A 21,425-nucleotide genomic window follows, 5' to 3' on the forward strand; every position below is an offset into this window, starting at 1 on the left:
CCCCGTCTCTACTAAAAAAAATACACAAAACTAGCCGGGCGAGGTGGCGGGCGCCTGTGGTCCCAGCTACTCGGGAGGCTGAGGCAGGAGAATGGCGTAAACCCGGGAGGCGGAGCTTGCAGTGAGCTGAGATCCGGCCACTGCACTCCAGCCTGGGCGACAGAGCCAGACTCAGTCTCAAAAAAAAAAAAAAAAGGAAAGAAAAAAGAAAGACACATAGGGTGACTAAAGACCACTCAGGTGCAAGGTGGGGACAGACACAGGTGTGGGCTCACCTGGCCTCACAAGTGCAGAACCTCTAGGCATGGCCAGCTCTGAGGATGCATAGTCACTCAAATGCAGTGTGGGCCTAGGAGTGGGGGCTCTTCTGGCGCCCCAGGATCCCCCCACAGCTCACCAAGCCCAACCTGGGGAGCCAGCCCTCCCTGGGTTCAAGCCTCCTTACCAGCTGAGTGTTCCTGGGAATGTCTCTTCAATGACAGGACCTCACTTTCCTCCTCTGTAAAATGTGGGTACAAGCCTCTCCCCCTTCCTAAATGGTTATTAGGATTACGTGAGCTACACATGGAAGGTGCCTGGGCTGGGACATGGAGGTGTCCGCCACTGTTCCTGGCATCTCAGGTGGTTCCTTGCTGGAGAGCCCAGCTAGACGCCCACCCTGTCGTTTGCTGTTTCCTGTAAATGGTTTCTCTAAAGTTCTGCAGCTCAGACCCCTGGCCCCATCTCTGCCTCCCTCCTCACTCCCTGTGTATCCTGACTCCGTATATGAATTTCCTAGGCTCCCACAACAAATTACCACAGACGGGACAGCTTTAGCAACAGAGACTTTCTTGATTGATTTATTTATGTTTCAGAGATGGGGTCTTGCTCTATTGCCCAGGCTGAGGTGTGGTGGTGCAATCACAGGTCACTGCAGTCTCAACCTCCCGGGCTCAAGTGATCCTCCCACTTCAGCCTCCTGAGCAGCTGGGACTACAGGTGCATCCCATCACGCCCAGCTACTTTTTTGTATTTGTTTATAGAGCTGGGGTCTCACTGTGTTGCCCAGGCTGGTCTCAAACTCTTGGGCTCAAGCAGTTCTCCCGCCTTGGCCTCCCAAAGTGCTGGGATTACAGGTGTGAGCCACCGCAGCCAGCAACAGAATTGTGTCGCCTCCCAGCTCTGGAGGTTGGAAGTCCAAGATCAAGGTGTTGTCAGGCTTGGTTCCTTCTGGGAGCCTTCAGGGAGAATCCGTTGCAGGCCTGTCTCCTGACTTCTTTTGGTCATTAACTGGCAATCTTCCCTGGCTTCTAGAAGCATCATTCTGGTCTCTGCCTTCATGGTCACGTGGTCTTCTGTGCCTGTCTGTGTCCAGGCTTCCCCTTTATATAAGGGCGCCAGTTGTTGGATTAGGACCCATACTAATGACCTCATTTTAACTTGATTATCTCTGTAAGGACTCCAGATATTCCCAACACAGTCACATGTGAGTTATCAGGAGTTAGGACTTCAACATATCTTTTGTTTTTTTGGCACCCTAGGACTCCAACCTGTCTTTTGTTTTTTTGACACAGAGTCCCACTCTCTTGCCCAGGCTAGAGTGCAGTGGTGCAGTCAGAGCTCACTGTAGCCTCAACCTCCTGGGCTCAAGCGACCCTCCCACCTCAGCCTTCCCAGTAGCTAGGACTTAACAGGCACGTGCCACCGTGCTCGGCTAATTTTTGTGTTTTTTGTAGAGATGGGGTCTCACCGTTGCACAGTCTTGTCTCAAACTCCAAGGCTCAAGTGATCCTCCCACCTTGGCCTCCCAAAGTACTGGGGTTGTGGGTGTGAGCCACTGGGTACTGTGCCTAGCCTGGCATTCTTTTTTTTGGCAGAGGGGGTGCGGGGGGGCGGCTGTAATTCAATCCGTAACACCTCCCCCTCCAGAGGCCTCAGGGATGGTCAGGCCTGGGTCTCCCAGGGGACACCCACCATCTGCCAAGCTGAGGCTGGTCCCTTGGGGTGCCTGGAGCTTCCTAGGGGAGCCACTCTGGGGAGAGGGGGTCATGTTCCTGCGGAACTCTGTCTGTACCCCTAAAGCAATGGCCCCCTGCCTGTGGGGGTCAGGCGTGGCCCCCCAGGTCACAGGGCAGACACCCCATCTCCAGCTATCCTCACTGCCGTCCTTAGTCACTCCCCTGTCTTCAGTAAGTTTTTTTTTTTTTTTTGAGACAGAGTCTCGCTCTGTCGCCCAGGCTGGAGTGCAGTGGTACAATCTTGGCTCACCGCAAGCTCCGCCTCCTGAGTTCACACGCCATTCTCCTGCCTCAGCCTCCCGAGTAGCTGGGACTGCAGGTACCCGCCACCACGCCCGGCTAATTTTTGTGTTTTTAGTAGAGATGGGGTTTCACCTTGTTAGCCAGGATGGTCTCGATCTCCTGACCTCGTGATCCATCCACCTCGGCCTCCGAAAGTGCTGGGATTACAGGCGTGAGCCACTGCTCCTGGCCTTCAGTGAGTTTTTGCTTGGTGACCCACTGTGTGTTCAGGGGGCCAGGAGACAGGAGTCAGGGAAACCAAGTTCCAGCCTCAGAAGTTTCCATTCTCCTGGGAGTAGAAAGGAAATCTAGAAGACTGGGTATGGTGATTCACGCCTGTAATCCCAGCACTTTGGGAGGCCGAGGCGGGTGGATCACCTGAGGTTGGGAGTTCGAGAGCAGCCTGGCCAACATGGCGAAATCCCGTCTCTACTAAAAATACAAAAATTAGCCGGGTGTGGTGTTATGTTACTGTAATCTCAGCTACTCAGGAGGCTGAGGCAGGAGAATCACTTGAACCCAGGAAGTGGAGGTTGCAGTGAGCTGAGATCACTCCACTGAACTCCAGCCTGGGCAACAGAGCAAGACTCCGTCTCAAAGCAACAACAAAAGGCCAGGCACAGTGGCTCACGTCTGTAATCCTAGCACTTTGGGAGACCAAACCAGGCGGATCACCTGAGGTTGGGAGTTCAAGACCAGCCTGACCAACATGGCAAAACCTCCTCTCTACTAAAAATACAAAAATTAGCCAGGATTGATGGTATGTGACTGTAATCCTAGCTACTCAGGAGGCTGAGGCAGGAGAATTGCTTGAACTCGGGAGGTGGAGGTTGCAGTGAGCTGAGATCGGGCCACTGCACTCCAGCCTGGGCGACAGAGTGAGATTCCATCTCAAAACATAAATAAAATAAAATAAAGGAACTCTAGGAGTGGTCAAGTAAAAGTATGAAGCAGGGATGGGATGGATGAGGTTATGGACTAAACTGTATGTTCTCACCTTCCTCCCAAATGCAGAGGTTGAAGCCCTCACTCCCAGCGTGAGTGTATTTGGAGGTAGGCCCTTGAGGGAGGTAATTAAGGTTAAATGAGATCTTAAGGGTGGGGCCCCCTACTCTGAAAGGACTGGTATCCCAATAAGAAGAGAGAGGCTGGGGCTTGTGGCTCATGCCTATAATCCCAGCACTTTGGGAGGCCAAGGCAGGAGGATCGCTTGAGGCCAGAAGCTCAAGACCAGCCTCGGCAACATAGCGAGACCCATCGCTACAAAAAGAATCAAAAAAGTAGTTGGGCACAGGGGCATGCACCTGTAGTCCCAGCTACTCAGAAGGCTGAGGCGGGAGGATCGCATGAGCCTGGGAGGTTGAGACTGCAGTGAGCCGGGATTGTGCCACTGCACTCCAGCCTGAGTAAGACAGCCAGAACTTGTCTCAGAAAAAAAAAGAGAGAGAGAGAGACAGCAGGGGTCTGTCTCCCTCTGTGCATGTCCAGAGAAGAGGCCCTGTGAGGATACAGTGAGAAGGCGGAAGAGAATTTCCACAGAAACTGAATTTGCTGGCACCTTGATCTTGGAATTCTGGCCTCCAGAACGAGGAGGAAGTAAATTTCTGCTGTGTAAGCTGCTGCACAGTCTGTGGTACTTTGTTATGGCAGCCCAAGCTAATAGAGAAGGTGACAATGGGGACAAGGGATGCCTCACCCTGTCTGTGTGCCAGGAGCATCCCGAGTGTCTCGTGTGTGATTTTGTCCTGTTGTACAGCTGCCCTCTGAGGTGTCCCCGTTTTACCAAGAAGAAAACAGAGACACGAGGTCACGGCATGGCGAGGGATGCACAGGCAGGCGGTGACCACAGGGCGCTGTGTGTGATACAGGGTGGCGGAGGCCCATGTCTGCGTCTCTGGGGAGGACACCTCTGAGTCTGAGGGACACAGATGGGGACAGAGGCTGAGGCTGAGGCTGCAGGGTGGGAACCCGCATGGCTGGAGGGAGATAAGGTGGGAGCCAGAGGCATTGGAGGGGTTAAAGCAGAGGACTCACCAGTCAACATTGTCTTTAGTTTTTTGTTTTTTGTTTTTTTTAAGATGGAGTCTCACTCTGTCGCCCAGGCTGGAGTTGGTGGCGCAATCTTGGCTCACTGCGACCTCCACCTCCCAGGTTCAAGCAATTCTCCTACCTCAGCCTCCCGAGCGGTTGAGAATACAGGTCCCTGCCACCACACCCGGCTAATTTTTGTATTTTTAATAGAGATGGGGTTTCACCACGTTGGCCAGGCTGGTCTTGAACTCCTGACCTCAGGGGATCTGCCCTCCTCAGCCTCCCAAAGTGCTGGGATCACCGGCGTGAGCCACCGCTCCCGGCCACGATTGTCTTTTAAAACAGCCCTCTGGAATGGATGAACCTGGAGGACATTATGCTAAGTGAAATAAGCCAGACACAGAAAAGACACATAGCGCGTGATCTCACTTATCTGTGGAATCGAAAAAGAATTGAACTCATAGAAGCAGAGTAGAGCAGTGGTTACGGGGATGAGGGCACAGGGGAAGGTGGGGGATGTAGGTCAAAGAGTACAAGCTTTTGGCCGGACGCGGTGGCTCAAGCCTGTAATCCCTGCACTTTGGGAGGCCGAGACGGGCGGATCACGAGGCCAAGAGATCGAGACCATCCTGGCTAACACGGTGAAACCCCGTCTCTACTAAAAAGTACAAAAAAAAAACTAGCCGGGCGAGGTGGCGGGCGCCTGTAGTCCCAGCTACTCGGGAGGCTGAGGTAGGAGAATGGTGTGAACCCGGGAGGCGGAGCTTGCAGTGAGCTGAGATCCGGCCACTGCACTCCAGGCTGGGCGACAGAGCAAGACTCCGTCTCAAAAAAAAAAAAAAAAAAGTACAAGCTTTCAGCTTTCAGATAAACACGTTTTAACCAGGCAGGATGGCTTGTGCCTGTAATCCCAGCACTTTGGGAGACCAAGGCGGGAGCATCGCTTGACGCCAGGAGTGCAAGGCCAGCCTGAACAACATAGCAAGACCTGTCTCCACAAAAAAATTTAAAATTAACCAAGCATGGTGGCACACACCTGTAATCCCAGCTACACGGAAAGCTGAGGTAGGAGGATCTCTTGAGCCCAGGAGTTCGAGGTTGCAGTGAGCTGTGATGGTGCCACTGCACTCCAGCCTCGGCAACACAGCAAGATCCCATCTCTAAAAAAAAAGTTCCAGAGACCTAAGGTACAGCATGGTGACTATAATTAATAGCAGGGCCGGGCGCGGTGACTCACGCCTGTAATCCCAGCACTTTGGGAGGCCGAGGCGGGCAGATCACGAGGCCAGGAGATCGAGACCATCCTGGCTAACATGGTGAAACCCCGTCTCTACTAAAAATACAAAAAAAAATTAGCTGGGCCTGGTGGCGGGCGCCTGTAGTCCCAGCTACTCGGGAGGCTGAGGCAGGAGAATGGCGTGAACCCGGGAGGCGGAGCTTGCAGTGAGCTGAGATGCGCCACTGCACTCCAGCCTGGGCAACAGAGTGAGACTCCGTCTCAAAAAAAAAAAAAGGCCAGGTGTGGTAGCTCACACCTATAATTGCAGCACTTTGGGAGGCCGAGGCAGGCAGATTGCTTGAGCTCAAGAGTTTGAGACCAGCCTGAGCAACATGAGACCCCATCTCTACTACAAATACAAAAATAAACCAGGCACGGTGGTGACCACCTGTAGCCCCAGCCACTTGGGAGGCTGAGGCATGGGAATTGCTTGAACCTGGGAGGGAGAAGTTGCAGTAAGCCAAGATTGCGCCACTGCACTCCAGCCTGGGTGACAGAGTGAGACTCCATCTAAAAATAATAATTATTAAATTATTAATATTAAAACAATTATTGTTGTTATAGCATATTGTTTTCTTGAAACTTGCTGAGGAATTAGACTCAAGTGTTCTCACCACACATACCAGAAAGGTATCTAGGTGAGGTGTTGGATATGTTGTTAGTTAGCTTGGTTGTAATTTCACAACACATACGGATATCAAAATATCATATAACCTTAAATATATGTAATTTCTACTTGTCAATGATGCCTTACAGTAAAGCTAGGGCGAAAATAAAAAGGACCCTTCTGTGCAGCAGCCCACATGTCCATTACCGACGAATGGATAAAGCAAACGTGGGCCACCCACGCAGTGGAATATTACGCAGCCGTAAAACAGAATGAAGCTTGAATCCAGGCTATGACGTAGGTGAGCCTTGGAAACTTGGTGCTGAGTGAGAGAAGCTGGACACAAAATAAGGCCGGGAACAGTAGCTCACACCCGTAATCTCAGCACTTTACGAGGCCAAGATGGGCAGATCACTTGAGTCCGGGAGTTTGAGGCCAGCCTGGGCAACATGACGAAATCCTGCCTCTACAAAAAATACAAAAATTAGCCAGGAGTTAATTTAGTGGGGTCATGTGACTATAGTCCCAGCTACTCAGGAGGCTGAGACAGGAGGATCACTTGACGCTGGGAGGTAGAGGTTCCAGTGAGCCGAGATTGTGCCACTGCACTCCAGCCTGGGCAACAGAGTGAGACCGCCATCTAACTAGGGGGAAAAAAAAAAAGGCCACATAGTGTGTGATTCCATTTGTATGACATGTCTAGAATAGGTAAATCCATGGAGACAGAAAGTAGATTATAAGGTACCAGGGCTGGGTGACGAGGGGAGAGGGTGTTACTGTTTAGTGGGTAAGGAGTTTCTATTTGGGGTGATAAAATGTTTTGGAGGCCAGGCACGGTGGCTCATGCCTGTAATCCCAACATGTTGGGAGGCGGAGGCGGGTGGATCACTTGAGGTCAGGAGTTCCAGACTAGCCTGGCCAACATGGTGAAAACCCCGTGTCTACTCGTGGTGGTAGGCTCTATAACTCTTGTGCCATTCGGGAGGCTGAGACAGGAGAATTGCTTGAACCTGGGAGGCGGAGGTTGCAGTGAGCTGGGATTGCACCCTTGCACTCCAGCTGGGTGACAAGAGTGAAACTCTGTTTAAAACAAAAAAAAAAAAGTTTTGGAAATAGATAGTGGTGATGGTTGTTGAACAGCATTTGTGAATTCAGTTACTGCCCCTGAATTGTACACTAAGAAGCGGTTTAAGTGCCAGCCTGGGCAACATAGCAGGACCGGCTGGGCATCGTGGCACGTGCCTGTAATCCTAGCTACTCGGGAGGCTGAGGTGGGGGGGATACTTGAGCCTGGTAGTTCAAAGCTGCAGTGTGCTGACATCATGCCACTGCACTTCAGCCTGGGCAACAGAGAGAGACCCTGTCTCAAAAGCATAAATAAGTAGTTCATGTGTTTAAAATTATACCATAATTAAAAAAAAATACTGGCCTCTAGGCTAGGTATGGTGGCTAACACCTATAACCCCAGCACTTTGGGAGGCTGAGGCAGGTGGATATCAGGTGTTCAAGACCAGCTTGGCCAACATGATGAAACCTCATCTTGGCTGGGCAGGGTGGCTCATGCCTATCATCCCAGCATCTCTTGAGGCTGAGATGGGTGGATCATGAGGTCAGGAGATCAAGACCATCCTGGCTAATACAGTGAAACCCCATCTCTACTAAAGAAAAAAAAAAAAATACAAAAAATTAGCTGGGTGGTGGTGGGCTCCTGTAGTCCCAGCTAACACGGCTGGAGGCCGAGCAGTGAATGGGGCTGAACCTCGGGAGGTGGAGCCAGTGAGCTGAGATCACCACCGCACCCAGCCTGGGCAAATAGAGCGAGACCCGTCTCAAAAAAAAAAAGCCCTTACCAAAAAAAAAAAAAAATTATAACAATTAGCTGGGCGTGATGGTGGGTGCCTGTAATCCCAGCTACTCAGGAGGCTGAGGCAGGAGAATTGCTTGAACCCGGGAGGTGGAAATTGCAGTGAGACGAGATTGCACCACTGCACTCCAGCCTGGGTGACAGACTGAGACTCTATCTCAAAAAAAAAAAAAAAGAAAAAATGGCGGGGGGCGGGGGTTGCCTCTGGCTACCAAGAGAGCCTGGACGTAGGAGGCAAAGGGGCCAGAGGGCACTTGGGGAGTGGCCAGGGCCCAGGACTAGAGGGGCAGATGCTGAAGACATGTGTGGACCAACACTGGGGTGTTCTGGAAGTATACACAGCCCCAAGACTTACTCTGGAACTGGATTTAGGGGTGAGAGAAAGAGGAGTCAAGGGTTTCAGCTCCTGGGGTTCTGGCTGGAGGGCCCGGGAGGATGGTGGCACCGTGCACTGACGTAGGGGCTTGTTTTGGTCTCGTTGGGCTGAAGATGCCTTAGAGTCCCCGGCGGAAGTATAATGGCTCGGGGGGGCTCCACTCTGGAGTCTCAGCATTCTAGGGTGCAGCCTGGGAGGAAGAGAGGGACTGCCTCTTCCGTGGGTGTCTTTGTGCCCTGACTGGCACCAGGCTGTGCACGGCACCCTCTGATGGGGCCTATGTGGGCCCAGCGTGTACATGCACCGCTCTCCTTACCAGCACCCTGCAGAATAGCAGCACAGAGGGAACCAGGGCCAGGGAGGTGAAGAGACCAGCTCAAGGTCACACCAGGCACGTACATGGCAAAATTGGGATCTAGACCCACGTGGATTGGCTGCCCACACAACTTGGCATCGGCTGGATTCCCCGCCATTTTTTTTGTTTTGTTTTATTGGAGGGTCTTGCTCTGTTGCCCAGACTGGAGTGCAGTGGCAGGATCATAGCTGAATGTGGCCTTGCAAACTCCTGGGCTCAAGTGATCCTCTTGCCTCAGCCGCCCCAGTAGCTAGGTGCCACCACGCCAAATTAAAAAAAAAAATTTGGCCGGGCGCTGTGGCTCATGCCTGTAATCCCGGCACTTTGGGAGGCTGAGGCAGGCCGATCACGAGGTCAAGAGATCGAGACCATCCTGGCCAACATGGTGAAACCCCGTCTCTACTAAAAATACAAAAAAATTGCTGGGCGTGGTGGTGCACGCCTGTAGTCCCAGCTACTCGGGAGGCTGAGGCAGGAGGATCGCTTGAACCCAGGAGGCGGAGGTTGCAGTGAGCCGAGATCGCACCACTGCACTCTAGCCTGGTAACAGAGCAAGACTCCGTCTCAAAAAAAAAAAAAAGAAAATTCTAGAGACATGTTGCCCAGGCTGGAGTGTAGTGGCACCATCATAGCTCACTGCAGCCTTGAACTCCTGGGCTCAAGTGATCCACCCACCTTAGCCTCCCAAAGCACTGGGATCACAGGCATGAGTCACCACACCAAGCCAGCCATTTTTACTTCCCCTCAGTAGCTCCTCTTGCTAGGATACCTTTTGCAGTGTGAAAGAAAGCACTTGGAGACCCAGAGAGGGAAGTACTCCTCAGCTTGGGGCTCCCCTGAACCTTTCTGTGGTTCTGGGAAGTTGGGGGGAAATGAGAAAGTTGAAATGAGAAAGCCACTCCCCATCCCCAAGGTAACGTGCTGGAAAACGATCTGAAAGTGACACCGGCCATGTCTAGTCAGGGATGTGGGGGGAGATGCGGATGGGGGCTGGTGGCGACTGGGGGGGTAACACGCTGTAAAATGATCTGAAAGTGACACCAGCCGTGTCTAGTCAGCAGATGGGGGCTGGTGGCGGCTCGGGGGGTAACATGCTGTAAAATGATCTGAAAGTGACACCAGCCGTGTCTTGTCAGGGATGTGGGGGGAGATGCAGATGGGGCTGAGGTCTGGGGATTTACCAGCTAGCTGGGGCAGTGGAGAGGGAGCTGGCATCAGGAGTGGGCATGAGAGGGGAAAGGGGCAGAGAGCTGCAAGGCTGGAGAGGGGTGTTCAGGGCTGTCTAGCAGATATTATCTTCCCATTTCTCATGTGAGGAGACTGAGGTCTGAGGCAGGTGTCCTGCCCTATGGGGATCTTTATTTTGTGAGGGCCTGTGCTGTTTATTTTATTTTATTTTATTTATTTATTTATTATTATTATTTTTTGAGACGGAGTCTCGCTCTGTCACTCTGTGGCTGAGGCAGTGGCCGACTGGCTCACTGCAAGCTCCACCTCGGTTCACGCCATTCTCCAGCTGAGTAGCTGGGACTACAGGCGCCCGGCCACACACCCAGCTACTAATTTTTTGTATTTTAGTAGAGATGGGGTTTTACCATGTTAGCCAGGATGGTCTCACCCTGACCTCAAGGATCCACTACCGGGCTCCCAAAGTGCTGGGATTACAGGCGGAGCCACTGCTTATTTATTTATTTTGAGACAGTCTGGCTCTGTCAGTCCAGGCTGGAGTGCAATGTCGATCTTGGCTCACTGCAACCTCTACCCTTGCCTCACCTTCGTGATCTCAGCCTCCCGAGTAGCTGGGATTACAGGCACTGGCCACCATGCTCGCTAATTTTTGGCATTTTAGTAGAGACGGGTTTCACCATGTTGGCCAGGCTGGTCTTGAACTCCCGACCTCTGTTGATCCGTCTTCTTTGGCTTCCCAAAGTGCTGTGATTATAGGTGGAGTCACGACCCGCCGTGGTGTCATTTGTAAGGGCCTCAAGAAGCTTGTGTTGGCCGGGCGCCAGGCTCAAGCCTGTAATCCCAGCCCTTGGGAGGCCGAGACGGGCGGATCACAAGGTCAGAGATCAAGACCATCTCGGCTAACACGGGTGAAACCCTCGGCCTCTACTAAAAAATACAAGAAAATTAGTCGGCGCAGTGGCGGAGCTTCTGTAGTCCCAGCTACTCGGAGGCTGAGGGGCAGGAGAATGGCTGAACCCGGGGCTTGCAGTGAGCCGAGATCGCTGCCACTGCACTCCAGCCTGGGGCAGAGCAAGACTCCGCCTCAAAAAAAAAAAAAGAAAAAAAAAAAAAGAAGCTTGTGTTGATATAAAAAGGTAATTTCAGGTGCTCACTTGAGAGCTGTGAATTAAAAACACGGAAAAGGATGGCGGCTGAGGGCAGCAGGCGAGGGCTGTTTCGTTTGCAGGGGGCCAGGGTAGGTCACTCTGCTGGGGTGACCTTGCTGCTGAGCCCCGAACAATGAGCAGCTGCAGCCGACGTGCAGGGATCCTGCTTGGGGGCTGGAACTGGAATGTTTCAGGAGGGAGGACATCGGGCTTGAGAGCTTGGTGGTATTCAAGTCAACCGGTCAGCCTCTGGGCTCTGGTGAGGAACTGAGACCCCAGCAGAGACTGGTTAATGTTGGGATCAGCGTCACTATGTGGTCCCTTAGCTCTGAGTGGAGGGCGGATTGGGAGGCGGGCAAGGAGGCCGGGACAACGTACAGGATAGGATGGTGGCATGGACCTGGGTGCTGTGCTTGGAGCCAGAAGCGGGCAGGTTGGCGAGATACTTTAGAGGCAGAGCCCACAGGACTTGTGGATGGCTTCTGTGAGGGGGATGACAGGGAAGGTGAGAAATCAAGGCACAGTCCTAGCTTTAGGATCTGAGATTCATTCAACAAATAATTCATTGCCGCGTGCCGGGCCTATTCTAAAAGTTGAAGATATGAAGTCAGCTGTGGGAGGTGGCCTCACACAGTAATCCCAGCACTTTGGATTGTTGAGGCAGGAGGATCTCTGGAGGCCAGAAGTTCATGTTCAGCCTGGGCAACATAGCAAGACCTCATCTTTTTTTTTTTTTTTTTTTTTTTTTTGAGACGGAGTCTTGCTCTGTCACCCAGGCTGGAGTGCAGTGGCCGGATCTCAGCTCACTGCAAGCTCCTCCTCTCGGGTTCACGCCATTCTCCTGCCTCAGCCTCCCGAGTAGCTGGGACTACAGGCACCCGCCACTTCGCCCGGCTAGTTTTTTGTATTTTTTAGTAGAGACGGGGTTTCACCGTGTTAGCCAGGATGGTCTCGATCTCCTGACCTCGTGATCCGCCCGTCTCGGCCTCCCAAAGCGCTGGGATTACAGGCTTGAGCCACCGCGCCCGGCCGCAAGACCTCATCTTTACAAAGTAAAATAAATTAGCCGGACGTGATGGTGTATACCTGTGGTCTCAGCTACTAGGGAGGCCGAGGCAGGAGGATCGCTTGAGCCTGGGTGGTGAAGGCTGCAGTGAAGCATGATTTCACCACTGCACTCCAGCCTGAGTGACAGAGCAAGATCCTATCTCTAAAAAAATAAAAGTAAATAAAAGTTGGGGATACGGCTACCATGAGCAAAACAGTTCAATGATCCCTGCCCCATGAAAAGGACATTCTATACACCAGGTGAATAGTTCTATCTGAGCAGAGGCCTGAAGGAGCTGGCCATGTGGACAGTGGGTTGGCAGAAGCGACAGGTGCAAAGGCCCTGGGGCAGGGCCTGCTGTGGTGCACGAATGGCAGGAGTGACTGGAGCAGAAATGGGGTCAGCTAACTGGGCCAATTGCAAGGGTTTCGGTTTTCAGCAGGGAAATAGTAGTGGGGGCTTGGAGGAGAGATTCCAGGCTGGACATAAGAGATTTGAAAGTGCTGCCTCAATGATAGTACTGACAGCCCAGGACAGCCTGAGATGGGACAGGCTGCGATGATAGCTGGATGTGACAGAGCAGGGGCTCCCACGCTGGAGGGCCTACCTCAGAGAATGTGTATTTCTGGCCAGCACAGTGGCTCACGCCTGTAATACCAGCACTTTGGGAGACTGAGGCGGGAGGATTTTTTTTTTTTTTTTTTGAGACTGCACCCGGCCAGCAGGAGGTGAGGCCAGGAGTTCGACACCAGCTTGGGCAATATAGCGAGATCCTGCCTCTATAAAAAAATTAAAAATTAGCTGGGCGTGTTGGCGAGAGCCTGTGGTCCCAGCTACTGGAAAGGCTGAAGTGGGAGTATCACTTGAACCCAGGATCTGGAGGTTGCAGTGAGCTGTCATTGTGCCACTATATTCCAGCCTGGGCAACAGAGCAGGACCCTGTCTCTTAATAAAAGAAAGAGAGGCTGGGCGCGGTGGCTCACGCCTGTAATCCCAGCACTTTGGGAGGCCGAGACGGATGGATCACAAGGTCGGAAGATCGAGACCACAGTGAAACCCCGTCTCTACTAAAAATACAAAAAAAAATCAGCTGGCCACGGCGGCGGGCGCCTGTAGTCCCAGCTACTCGCGAGGCTGAGGCAGGAGAACGGCATGAACCCAGGAGGCAGAGCTTGCAGTGAGCCGAGATCGCGCCACTGCACTCTATCCTGGGCGACAGAGCGAGACTGTCTCAAAAAAAAAAAAAAAAAGAGAGAGAATGCGTTTCTACCAAGTTCCTGGCAAGGCTGATTCCAGTATGCTGGGGCCACACCTGGAGAACCAGGGTGTCGATAAAGAGCTGAGGACAGATATTTGAGCATGCAAACTTGAGAGGATCTGGGGAGACTGAGGCAGGGAGAGAGGTGAGAAGGAGCAGCCTGAAGGCAGGAAGAAACTGGTTGGAACCGAGCCCTGGACTGGGCACAGTGGTTCACTCCTGTAATCCCAAAGTTTTGGGGGGCCTAGGCAGGAAGATCCTTTAGCCCAGGAGTTTGAGATCAGTCTGGGTAACACAGCAGGACCTCCTCTCTGCAACAAATTTAAAAATTAGCTGGTGGTAGAGGTGCAAGCCTGCGATCTCAGCTACTCGGGAGGCTGAGATGGGAGGATCGCTTGAGTCTGGGAGGTGGAGGCCGCAGTGAGCTATGATTGTATCATTGCACTCCAGCCTGGGCAACACAGTGAGACCCGGTTTCTAAAATAAAAAAAGAAAAAGAACTGAGTCGCTATGCCTGGTGACAGAGCAGGTGGGGAGGATGGCAAGGGACGGCACACAATTCTCACCCCTCCCGCATCCCCCCTGCCCTCCCACCAGAGGGGGAGGCGGTGCCCCCCTCCCATCCCGCCTGCCTGTCTCCAGCTTACCCTGAAGGTCTCCCAGAGAGGAAAGAGGGGACTCAGGCGTCCCTGGTTCCTGATCTGTGGCGCCAGCTAGATTCTAATTAGCCACCAGAGCTTGAGAGACAGGAAGCAGGGGGCTGGGGGCAGGGGCTTGGATTCCTGCCCAAGACGGAGGCTGCAGGTTGGGCTGCACGCCTGGGTCCCTCACTCGGGAGGACGCTCATCACCTCCTTTCTCACAGTGAGGATGCGGGTCAGGGAGGTGAGTGGGCAGGGTCAGGACAGGGGCATGGGGAAGAGGCTTCCGGAGGAGCTGTCCCAGGAGCTTCCGGCGGGGAAGAGTTGGCAGTCTGTTTGCCCAGAGGTGCCCAGATGGGTGGGTCTGCCTCCTGCGTGTAGGGGTAGGGGCTGTGGTGTGAGCTGCAGGCCCTGGAGGGGGCCCTCCAGATAGGGCTGGCTCGAGGGACGTGCTGGACCTCAGCCTCTCAGAGCCACTCAGCCACCAGCAGGAGGAGAGGGGAGCAGCCTGGAGGCCCTATCCCCACCTCACTCTCCCTGTCCTCCCCCAGGCTGGTGGTCCAGGCCGTGGTGCCCGCCAGGTGATGCGGGGCGAAGCCCCCCGCACAGGCCACTGAGAGTCCCGGACACGCACCCGGCTGCCACCATGGCCCGCCTGGCCGCAGTGCTTTGGAATCTGTGTGTCACCGCCGTCCTGGTCACCTCGGCCACCCAAGGTAGGTGCTGCTGGAGCCGGGGAGGGGCCTCGGCTCCCAAACCCTGCTGGGAGGGCAGATAAAATGTTGAAAACCCTCCTGATCACTCAGTAAAGAATCACAGCCCCCCGCCCCACCCAGACCTCAGCTGAAGCAGGCCAGTGGAAGACTCAGTGGTAACACACACCCCAGCGCCACCAAGAGGCCCCTGGACCATCCCCTCACCTCCAACAAGTCGGCTGGGCCAGGTTGGTAGGGGCTATCCCGCTGTGGCCCCTGGGACGAGGACAGGCCTTGGTGAGCCGATGTTCCTCTCTCTCTCTCTCTCTCTCTCTCTGTGATTACATCTTCAAGGCTCTCACTGGGAAGAAGGCTTAATTAAAGCATGCCTGCTGACGTTTATTTAAAAACAACTAATTACCCGCTCAGCCCTATGCCGGCCCTGGGATCCTGCACACGCCACAATTAGTGCCCCAAGCCTGCCCGCCCACCCTCACCGGTTACTCAATTACTGGCCCTGTGGCGGGCCCAGGCCAGGGGCAAGGGCGGGATAAGGTGAGAGGCCAAGAGAAGAGGCCAGTGGGCCTGGCCCCTCACCCTGGGATGTGCCCCCTGCCCGCCCTGACATCCATGTGTGAAGGGCATCGGCGGGTGACTCTGCTCCCTCCGGCCCTGCCCTCTGGAAAGCTCCAAAGGTTGAAGGGACACGGTTCGGCTGGGCCCCAGGGCCTTGGCACTGCCCCGCTGGCCAGCAGCCTCACTCCCCTGCTGCTACATTCTCTGCCCATCCAGGTCCTGCCCCATAGCCCCAGCTGGGCTGGGAGGGGCTGCCTCCACCCCCAGACCCATCTGAGCCAGGCTTCCACCCCCGGCCCTCCCTCCTAAGCCCGGGAGGGCTAAAATTAGATGAGGAGGCAGATGGTGCTGGAGGAACACATGTGAAATGTTCCCCCTGCTGGGACTCAACTCACCCCAAAAAACCCCAGGGGCCTCCCTGCCATACCCCTGGGGTACCCACCCAGATCTCTGGAAAGGTTCGACTCCGTAACTGTCCCACACGAGTGCCCCCCCGAAACCTCGTACGGCAGGGGGTCACTTCCTTCACCTCCAAGAGACGGTCCCCACATTGGGGCGTCTGGGCCCCTGGCTGAATCCCTGCTCCCCTCCAGCATCCCGCACGGCCTGGCTGGGACCAGCGTCACAGAAGGTGCTGCCCCGGCCAGCATGGACCCTGCCAGGCACCCTCTGTTGTGCAGACAAACCGCCTTAATAATACTCATAATAACAATAATTAGCATTCATATCATCTTACTGCGCTCTGCACACATTAACACCCTGGAGCCATCACAACAGCCCTGTGAGATGGGAATTGTCCTCTCTGCCCCTCAGGGGAGGGACAGAGGCGCAGAGGCGGTCAGTGACTTGGATGAGGCTGCATCCAGGGAGTGGCCGGGCTGGAGTTCCAATCCCAGCCGGCTGTCTGGCTCCTACATTCTGGTTCTCCGTCCCCGTGTGGTACAAAATGATGGCCGACATGGGGCAATGCAGTCCGCCCCGGGAGCTCAGCCTGCTCAGGACACGTCCCTTCCTTGTCACAGTGAAAACCCAGGAGGTTTCCCAGATGATACTGATCAGGCACCCTCCATGTACAGGGTGCCATGCTCCTTGCTTCCTTCAAGAGCATTTTCTAAGGCACAGAATCCCTGCAGGATGACCCGGGGCTGTAGGTGCTCATTTTACAGATTGGGAAACTGAGGTTGGGGAGAGAACAACAGTGGGCGTTCAAACTTTTTTTATGTTTTTATTTTGAGACGGAGTTTTGCTCTTGTCACCCAAACTGGAGTGCAGTGGCATGATCTTGGCTCGCTGCAACCTCTGCCTCCCGGGTTCAAGCGATTCTCCTGCCTCAGCCTCCTGAGCAGCTGGGATTACAGGTGCCTGCCACCACACCCAGCTAATTTTTTGTATTTTTAGTAGAGATGGAGTTTCACCATGTTGGCCAGGCTGATCTTGAACTCCTGACCTCAGGTGATCCACCAAGCTCAGCCTCCCAAAATGCTGCGATTACAGGCATGAGCCACTGCGCCCGGCCACTGTTCGAACTTGATCGTGTATCACCATCACCTGGTTGGCACAGAACCCTGCAGGTTCCTGGCCTCACCCCTGCGATTTTGATCCAGCAGGCCCAGCAGAGGGCCCGAATCTGCATTCTGAACCAGCCCTCACATCTGCCCTGTCAGCCGCAAAACCAGTCTCCTGTGGTTTCTTCTAGAAACATGAGTTCATTCCCTTGCTTTCTCTGCTCCTCGCATGGGGTAGGGTGAAGTTAGGGAAGTCCCCAAGACAAGCTTCACTTCTGACACCAACAATACATTTGGGGGTCCCCCAGAGAACAGTCAGGTATGATCATTCACTAGAAGGACTTGGAACTGACTAGAAGATGTTATGCTCTCAGTTTATTACATCAAAAGGATACAGATTAAAATCAGGGCCAGGTGCACTGGCTCACTCCTGTAATCTCAATGCTTTGGGAAGCCAGGGTGGGAGGACTGCTTGAGCTCAAGAGTTCGAGACCAGCCTGGGCAACATGGCAAGTACCCTATCTCTACAAAAAATAAAAAAAATTAGCCAGGCATGGTGGTATGTGCCTATAGTCCCAGCTACTCGGGAGGCTGAGGCAGGAGGATCCCTTGAGCCCAGGAGTTTGAGGCTGCAGTGAGCTATGATCGCGCCACTGTGCTCCAACCTGGGTGACAGAGTGAGACCCTGTCTGAAAAAACAAATAGGCCAGGCGCGGTGGCTCACGCCTATAATCCCAGCACTTTGGGAGGCTCAGGCGGGCAGATCACCTGAGGTCAGGAGTTTGAGACCAGCCTGGCCAACATAGCGAAACCCCGTCTCTTACTAAAAATACAAAAATGAGTGGGGTGTGGTGGCGGGCGCCTGTAATCCCAGCTACTTGGGAGGCTGAGGCAGGAGAATCACTTGAACCTGGGAGGCAGAGGTTGCAGTGAGCTGAGATTTCACCACTGCACTCCAGCCTGTGTGACAGAGCGAGATTCTGTCTCAAAACAAATAAAAATCAGGCAAGGGAAGAGGTGCATAGGGTAGAGTCCAGGAAAGTTCTGTTCATGGAGTTTACCCCTCCAGTGGAGTCCTGGACAGCGTTAACTCTCCCGGCAACAATGTGCGACAACAGACATGGTGTACTGCCAACCAGAGAGGCTCCCCCAAGCCTTGTTGTCCAGGGTCTGTATTGGAGTTCAGTTCTGTAGCCCTGATTGACCACCTGCAGGGCTGAGCTGAATCTCTAGCACGTCTAGAGGTCAGCTGAGACCACGTGACCCAGAGCTCCTGATCTAAGTCCTATTAGCATATTCATTAACTAGGGCCGTCCTAACAAAGTACCAGAGACCATGTGTCTTTGTTTGTTTGTCGCCCAGACTGGAGTACCATGGCATGATCTTTGCATGCCATCACTGCAACCTCCACCTCCCGGGTTCAAGCAATTCTGCTGCCTCAGCCTCCTGACTAGCTGGGATTACAGGCGCCCACCACCACACCCGGCTAATTTTTGTAGTTTTTTAGTAGAGACGGGGTTTCACCATGTTGGCCAGGCTGGTCTCGAACTCCTGACCTCAGGTGATCCACCCACCTCAGCCTCTCAAAGTGCTGGGATTACAGGTGTCAGCCATTGTGCCTGGCCTCTCCTTGACTTGTAGCTAGATGGCCGCCTGCTCCTGGGTCTTCACATTGTCTTACCCCTTTACACGTCTGTGCCCACATCTCCCCTTTTAGCCGGGTGCGAGGGCTCAGTCCCATAATCCTAGCACTCTGGGAGGCCAAGGCAGGAGGAGTGCTTGAGACCAGACTAGCCTGGGCAACCCACAAAAGGGACCCATTTCTATGAAGCAATTTAAAAAATTAGCTGGGCATGCTGGCGTGAATCTGTAGTCCCAGCTACTTGGGAGGTTGAGGCAGGATCACCTGAGCCCAGGAGGTTGAGACTGCAGTAAGCCATGATCGCACCACTGCACTCCAACCTGGGTGACAGAGGAAGATCCTGCCTTAAAAACAACCTCCCACCCCCTCTTTTTTTATTGAGATAGATAGGGTCTCGCTCTGTTGCCCAGGCTAGAGTGCAATGGCACAGTCATGGCTCACTGGAGCCTCAACTTCCTGGGCTGAGGTGATCCTCCCACCTCAGCCTCCCCAGTAGCTGGGACTACAGGTGTGTGCCACCACGTCTGGCTAATTTGTGTATTTTTGTAGAGACAGGGTTTCACTATATTGCCCAGGCTGGTCTCGAACTACTGGTCAATTTGCCCAGCTTGGTCTCCCACAATGCTGGGGTTACAGGTGTGTGCCTCTGCGCCTGGCCAAAATTTCCCGTATTTATAAGGACCACAGTCATATTGGATCGCAGCCTACCCTAACAGCCTCATTTGAGTGTACCTCTATGAAGACCTTATCTCCAAACAATGTCACATTTTCAGGTCCTGGGGGTTAGGACTTCAGCATATGAATTTTCGGGGGGACACAGTTCAATCCATAACAGCATATCTGGTGTAGCCCAAGCACTTCCTAGGAAAACAGACACTCTTTTTTTTTTTTGAGACAGAGTCTCACTTAGTCGCCCAGGCTGGGCAAGGGCGATTCAAGCTCACTGCAAGCTCCTCATTCCGGGTTCACGCTTATTCTCCCACCAGCCTCCCGGTAGTTGGGGACTACAGGCCACCGGCTAATTTTTTGCATTTTTAGTAGAGACGGGTTTCACCGTGTTAGCCAGGATGGTTCGATCTCTCCTGACCTCGATCCGGGCCGGGCCTCCCAAAGTGCTGGGATTACAGGCGCGGAGCCACCGCTACCGGGCTAAAACAGACACTCTTGGCAGAGCATTCAGTTTAGACGCCACCTTCCTAGGAGGTGAGAGTCCAGGCTCTCTTTGCACCAGGTTAATGTCCTCACTACACAAATGGGCACACCGAGAGGCCCATTCTACAGCTGAATCAACTGAGGCTGCCTCCGCCGGCTTCCGGGAGTCAGCCAAGCTACAGGTGGTGTTTTCTCGGCAGCGGGCAGGGTCTTTCCTTCCTGGCCCAGGCCCGGGAGTGACACTGTCCCCAACCCTCTCCGCAGGCCTGAGCCGGGTCACCCCGCTCGGGCTGATGCGCGCCGAGCTGGCGCGGTGAAGGCTACCTCCCATCGAAGCTGCGGTGCCCCGGCAGCGACGTCATCATGGTGGAGAACGCCAACTACGGGCGCACGGACGACAAGATTTGTGACGCTGACCCTTTCCAGATGGAGAATGTGCAGTGCTACCTGCCAGACGCCTTCAAGATCATGTCACAGAGGTGAGTGGGCTCTCATTCCTGGATGAAGCGCCCGCCTAAAAGCACTGGACACCTGCCAGTGCACCCGTTCACCTTAAGTGGTTTTTTAATGCATTCAATACATGTTTACTGAGCGCTTAATGGGTGCTGGGCCCTATGCGGATGAGAATAAGACCCAGTCCATCTCCCCACAACCAGCCCGTGCCCCCCACAGAGGCCTATACCCATACGTACACTGGCAAGTCCCTCCCTGCACCAGCCACTTGCTTCCAAAAGCTTCCATCCCAAGATCAGCCAGGGCAGTTTGTTTGTTTTTGAGACGGAGTCTCACTCTGTCACCCAGGCTGGAGCGCAGTGGCATCTCGGCTCACTGCAACCTCCACCTCCTGGGTTCAGGTGATTCTTCTGCCTCAGCCTCCCAAGTAGCTGGGGATTATAGGCGCACGCCACCACTCCTGGCTAATTTTTTTGTATTTTTAGTAGAGACAGGGTTTTGTAATTGGCCAGGCAGGTCTCAAACTCCTGACCTCAGGTGATCCGCCCACCTTGACCTCCCAAAGTGCTGCCATTACAGGCATGAGATGAGCCACCAGGCCCAGCCTTAACCAGTGCAGTTTGGAGCTTGTAAAAAAATATAAAGAAGAGCAGCACAGAGTGGAGGTGTCATGGGAGGACTTTTCCCTTTATCCCAGACTTTTTTTTTTTTTTTTTTTTTTTTTTCGGAGATAGGGTCTCACTGTGTTGCCCAGGCTGGAGCACAGTGGCACAATCATAGCTCGCTGCAGCTCTGACCTCTCAGGCTCAAGCAATCCCCCTGCCTCAGCCTCCTGAGTAGCTGGGACTACAGGCGCATCCCACCATGCCTGGCTAATTTTATTTTTTTGTAGAGGCGGGGTCTTGCTGTGTTGCCCAGGCTGGTCTTAAACTCCTGGCCTCAAGCAGTCCTCCTGCCTTGGCCTCTCAAAGTGCTGGGATGACAGGCATGAGCCACCGCACCCACCCATCCCAGATTTGAGAGCTCATCAGGCTACTCCAAGGACAAGACACCTGTGCACAGATAATGGAAGCACAGGCCTGTGTGAGTGATTGTGTGTGGTGTGAGTGATTGTGTGTGGGGTGAGTGCTTGAGCATGCAAGACTGGAACTTGGAGTGTGTCTGTGTGATTGCATGCATCTATGAGTGTGACTGTGTATTTGTCTTGTTTTGTTTATTTTATTTCTTTACTTAATTTTTGAGACAGAGTCTTGCTCTGTCACCCAGGCTGGAGTGTAGTGGCGCGATCTCGGCTCACTGCCACCTCTGCATCCCGGGTTCAAGCGATTC

The 21,425-nt window shown here is 53.7% G+C and overlaps 1 protein-coding gene across 1 annotated transcript in view; it reads left to right on the forward strand.

The window, feature by feature from the left end:
• The window catches only part of ADGRL1 (adhesion G protein-coupled receptor L1), a 63,349-nt gene that overhangs the window by 12,655 nt on the left and 29,269 nt on the right, over nt 1-21,425 (forward strand). Inside the window, 3 exon segments of the mRNA XM_003915036.5 lie at nt 14,625-14,789; nt 19,908-19,954; nt 19,956-20,122. Coding sequence (XP_003915085.2) covers nt 14,720-14,789; nt 19,908-19,954; nt 19,956-20,122 — 284 coding nt within the window. The 5' untranslated portion in view covers nt 14,625-14,719.

The sequence above is a fragment of the Papio anubis genome, chromosome 20 (genome assembly GCF_008728515.1).
Source record: "Papio anubis isolate 15944 chromosome 20, Panubis1.0, whole genome shotgun sequence".
Lineage (NCBI taxonomy): Eukaryota > Metazoa > Chordata > Mammalia > Primates > Cercopithecidae > Papio > Papio anubis.